The 5144-nt window shown below is 54.7% G+C and overlaps 1 protein-coding gene across 1 annotated transcript in view; it reads right to left on the bottom strand.

Moving 5' to 3' along the window:
* Window positions 1–1048: 1048 nt before the first annotated feature.
* LOC122544401 (TSC22 domain family protein 1-like) overlaps window positions 1049–5144 on the bottom strand; it is a gene marked incomplete at its 5' end in the record, with an annotated part of 10621 nt that continues 6525 nt past the window's right edge. Inside the window, one exon of the mRNA XM_043683648.1 lies at window positions 1049–4108. Within this exon, the coding sequence (XP_043539583.1) occupies window positions 3881–4108 (228 nt within the window). The remainder of the gene's footprint in view (window positions 4109–5144) is intronic.

Below are 5144 nucleotides of genomic sequence, written 5' to 3'. Positions count from 1 at the left end.
GTCTGTTCCTAGCTGGGGCAGAGACAGCCTCCCGAAGGTGCAAGTCCCGGAAAAGCTGCACTGAGGGGGGGGGGAGGGGGTGAGCGGGCCGGTGACATGAGCAACACTAGCACTGCAGCTTGGACAAAGTGGGCAAGTGTGTGGCAGATGACATCTGACATGGATAAGTACGAGGTTAACTGCTTTCACAGCAGAAACAGCAAGGTGGCTTACGATCTATACGGTAATCGATTGGGAAAAGGGGGACGTGCAGTGGGAGCTGGGTGTCCCTTGTACACCAGTCGCTGGAAGTAAGCGTTGCAGGGGCAGCTGGCAGAGAGGAAAGCATTCATAGCGGGAGGATTGGAGTGTGGGAGCAGGGGTGTCTTGCTGCCATTATACAGTGGCCTTGGAAAGACCCTTCCTGGAGCCCCGTGCGCTGTTACAGTCTCCTTATTTGAGGAAGGGTGTCCTGGTGATGGAGGGAGTGCAGTGAAGGTTTCCCAGACTGATCCCCGGGAATGGCAGGACTGACAGATGAAGAGAGAGTGTGGATCGGTTTGAGTTCTATTCAGTGGCATTTTGGAAGAATGGGAGTGGGGGAAGAGATCTCATAGAAATCTATAAAATTCGAACCGGACTAGACGGGGGAAACTGAGGAAGGGTCTTCCTGATGACCGGGGGTCACAGTCTAAGGAAACGGGATAGGCCTGAGAGAGAGAGAGAGAGAAATGTCTTTCCCCAGAGAGTGGGGAGGCCTGTGGGAACTTTTTTGCCACCAAAACGTTGGGGTTGACGCCAAAACGTCGAATCTTTGCAAGGAGTTAGATGTAGTTCTGAGGTCTAAAGGGATCAAAGGGATATGGGAGATGCACCAGGGAACAGGGGGCTGAGTGGGGTGATCAGCTGGAATGGAGGAGCAGACTCAGAGGGGCCGAGTGGCCTCCTCCTGCTCCTAGTTTCTACGTTAAAACGAGCAGGACCACCGGTTCCACACCCCGCGCGATAACTGCACCAGCCAGCCCATGCATTGTGCTTTTCAATTTTAATTACGAGATTTTTTTTGTCATCATAGAAAAAAATCCCCAAAACGATAAGTTGGCGGAGCAAATAAAGACGGTGCTGTGCACATGGGGTTAGATCCAACGCGGTCCCATTCGGAGAGATCACTCCCCCCCCCCCCCACAGAGCCAGCAGAAATCATGGTACAGACAGGCGACAATCTTCCTAACCCCTCACTCCCAACAAGCAATCTAATGGGTTAGTCAGCAGGGCTGCGGGCGGGTTTCTGTTTAACAAAGGAATCTCTGCCCCAGCTCCATCCAGGTGGGAGGTCACTGCAGGGTACAGCAAGCCATTCTGGCTGGGCTGAATAAAATGTCCACACCCTGCTGACCTACACAAGCACCCGCAGGACTGTGGCCAGAGAGTGAGCTTCCTCCGGGACTCTCAAAAACCCCCACGGCAGGATGAGACCCCGGGAGGGGTTGGTAGTGGGTGGGGGGAGCTCCCTCCTTCCGCTGTCAAACAGCACCAAGGAGCCGCTCAGAGCTGAATCTTTCGGTCTCACACACGTGCCCTGGTGGCTGCGGCTCCCCAACTCTGAGCAGACAGACCTCCGTCCTCTGCACCCGAGGGCGACCGTCCGTGGTGTAACGGGACCATCCGCAGACAACGTTCTGGCACAGTGCGGCTCTCCCCCCCCCACCCCAACACCAGCCAGGGCGGTGACTGAATTGTCCTTACCCCCTCCCTCCCAGTATCAAACCCAGTCACTGGTTTACCCTGCTCAGCTGCAGGAGTTACTGAACCTGTGGAGTCTCAGGCATGTGGCTGGGCAATCTCCCCGTCCACCCTTAACTTTGTTTCTTCTGTCACCAGCCCCCCCAAACCCACTCATTCCTCCAACCCAGCTCCCCGGACCAACCGAACACATGACTACTCTCTCTGAGCAAGTCCTTTCCAGCACGAAGCCCTAAGCTTTGGATTCCACGCCCCGACTGAGCGCACACTGCAGGGGGAGCCACAGCACCAGTCTCTCACCGAGCGACCACAGCCGGGTTCAAATTTTGAAGCATCCCTGTGAGGAGCCCTTGGCTCCTTTCCCTCCTCGTTCGAAAAGAAAAGTTTGGGGTGATCTCCGAAACTAAATGCACCACTTGTAAATATTACAAAGCTTATCTTCCGCCCGGTTTCATGCTCTCGCCCCACGGAATCGAACCAGTGATTATTCAAAACGGATAAGCCCCAATTGAAGCTGAGGAAAGGTCAAAAACCACACTCCTCGAGAACCAAACGGATTGCATCGCCTCATTCACTGATCCCTCAGTCAATAAAGGCTGTAGGTATGTAAACTAGACAGAGAGAGAGAGAGAGAGAAAGAGACAGAGAGAGGGAGAGAGAGTAATGCAGTTGAGTAAAGCTGGTGTTGTTTCATCTCTATTAAACTGGTGGGGGTGAGAGGGAGCGGGGATGTTTTAATCTCATTCCCACTTCCAGAGACCCTCGAAGCCAGGCCCTTTGACTGACCTCCCCCCTCTCTGCAGATATCTATGACCTTGGCGTACAGTTGCCCCCCCCCCCCCCAAGACACATTAAGTCTCTGTGCCAGCGCCCACTCTCTCCCCAGGCTCATGTGTGGCCTTTCCATTACCGGACGGAGGAAGCTAGAGCTGACCTCTGGTAACCCTGGCAGACGTGGATCAGAGTGGAGCCATCTCTCTCACTCCCTGACCGCCCAGAGGGCGTCCATTTGTGATGGGAAGAGCAGGTCAAGGCTCAGAGACAATCCGGAAACAGGAAGGCCCCTGCTCTCCAAACCCAGCTCCAATCTGCTGCCACTCTTCCTGGGCTTGGCTAAATGGGGCCCGAAGATTGGTGTGGACGCCCCCATGAGGGCGCTAACTGGTGGGTCACCAGCTTCCTCCGCTTGACAAGGGTCCTGGGTGGGGCTCAGACCCCTCCTCAAGGTGGGGCCAGGCTGGTGGAAAAACATTTCGTCAGGCGTTTTGAGGAAGCAATTGGCTGGCGCTGCCGAGTGAGGTAAGGTAAGGCTTTTCTTTTATCAATTTTAACAAACACTAACAAAAGCAGTGTGTGCAGAGGCTCTCTCTCTATCCAACCCGCTCAGTGGGAATCCTGTACATCGACATGAGGCCAGCAGCGGGGGGTGGTGGGTGGGGGAGGACTAGGGGTGACTGTACCCAAACAACTTGAGGAAGGAGGGCAATGTGGGACAGTGGGGAGAAGGATTTCACGTCCCAACACCAACCCCCGCGCCCTCTCTGTTCATCCCAACCAAACACTGCTTCCATATCCCATCTCCATGAACATGCTCACTCATTGGATTCCCATCTTAGGGAAGGTGGGAGTCAGGAACAAGGGAGGAGAGAGAGCCTGGGTGAAAGACAGGAAATGAAAGCAATTGTGAGAGAAAGAGAGCGAGACAGAGAGAGCACGAGCGAGCGAGTGAGTGAGTGAGTGAGTGAGTGTAGACAGACAGGCAGCAGTGCAGGGGTTGAAGAGGAGCTCACCTCATTCCACAACCTCCGCCCTGGCCTGGAGTTGCCTGCAGGAGAAAGCAGCCAGTCTGACGGCCCCACCCCGCCCCGCACACAGTCTTATTAAAAAGGCAGCGAATGCCAGGGTTAGCAGCATCACATCCATCAGTCCGTTTAGAAATACTTTGCACCCTGTGGCCTCCCGGGCTGGAGTGTCAGCACATGATCCTCCCCCTGCCCGGCAGTTTGACGTGCTCTAGTGCGTAGTGTTTTTTTGAAGGGGGGGTGGAGAGTGGTGGTGAGGAGGGGGTTAGGAACAGGGCCACCCCTCTCCAACGCCCCCCCCCTCCCCTCGCCCAGTACTGAGCGCTCAGCTGCGCGGTGCCACCTCCCCCCCAAGCTCAGGCAGTGCTGGTGGGAGGTGAGGACCCTGATGACCCACTGGCGGTGCTGGCTGTACTCCGGAGCTGAGCCTGGAGCTGGGAGAGCTGCTCCGGCTTGGCCAGTGACTTTAACAGGGCGTTCTCCCGCTCCAGCAGGCTGTTGCGATCGATCAGTTCCTTGATCTGCTCCTTCAGCACCTCCACCTCTTCGCGCACTGCGTACATCAGGTGGCTCTTCACCAAGTCCTGCCCGGGGAACGGGGAACAGGGCGGGGGGTGGGGGGGGGAGAGCACAGAATGGGAAAAGCAAACAAGAGATTCTCAACGGAAACATTGCAGAGAGCAGAAACGCAATTTGGAACATTCAAACACTTGACCATTGGTCATGCTCTTTAACCCTCTTCCTGAAACCTGCAACACTACAGCTGCACTAACTAGCACACTAACTAGTGCACTCACTAGCACACTAACAAACGCACTAGCACACTAACAAATGCACTAGCACATGAACTCACGCACTAACTAGCAGACTAACTAGCGTACTAGTGCACTAACTAATGCACTAACTAGCGCACCAACTTGCACACTAACTAGCGCACTAACTAGAATACTAAATAGCACACTAACTTGCACACTGTGATTGACAATCCAAATGCTTGACATCACAACTTACCTGGCATCCCTTTCGGGAGGGGAATTTGTCACCTTGCCCCAGCCTGGGACTCCGCGTGACTCCACAGCCACAGAGTCAGCCCCGTGAACCAGCCAAGGGTTACACCCTGCTCTGCCAAACGGCTACAGGGGAAGGAGCCACCTGAAGGAGTGGATGAAGGTGACGGGCTCAGCCCCACCTTCACGAGGGCTGGCCGGGCACTGACAACTACCCGAGGCTTGTACTGTTTTGGGATTTTGGAAAACTTGGATCAGCGTTAGGAAGTGCAAAGAGGCTTCACGCGATTAAGGCCTTGCGTTGTCTAAGGGGGAGTCTCTTCAGTTCTCTCTCCTGATTGGTGTGTCGTGGTCATCAGGACCAACTGTGTGTAAGCAGGGGGAGAGAGAGAGAGAAGGTATATGCAGGGGTAGAGAGAGAGAGAGTGTATAAGCAGGGGGAGAGAGAGAGTGTATAAGCAGGGGGAGAGAGAGAGTGTGAGCATAAGCTGGGAGAGAGAGAGAGTGTATAAGCAGGGAGAGAGAAAGAGAGTGTATAAGCAGGGAGAGAGTGTGTGTATAAGCAGGGAGAGAGAGAGAGAGTGTGTATAAGCAGGGAGAGAGAGAGAGTGTG

This window comes from Chiloscyllium plagiosum, chromosome 48 (genome assembly GCF_004010195.1).
Source record: "Chiloscyllium plagiosum isolate BGI_BamShark_2017 chromosome 48, ASM401019v2, whole genome shotgun sequence".
Lineage (NCBI taxonomy): Eukaryota > Metazoa > Chordata > Chondrichthyes > Orectolobiformes > Hemiscylliidae > Chiloscyllium > Chiloscyllium plagiosum.
Note: the sequence above shows the minus strand (reverse complement) of the source record. Positions and strands in the feature narration are given on the sequence as shown.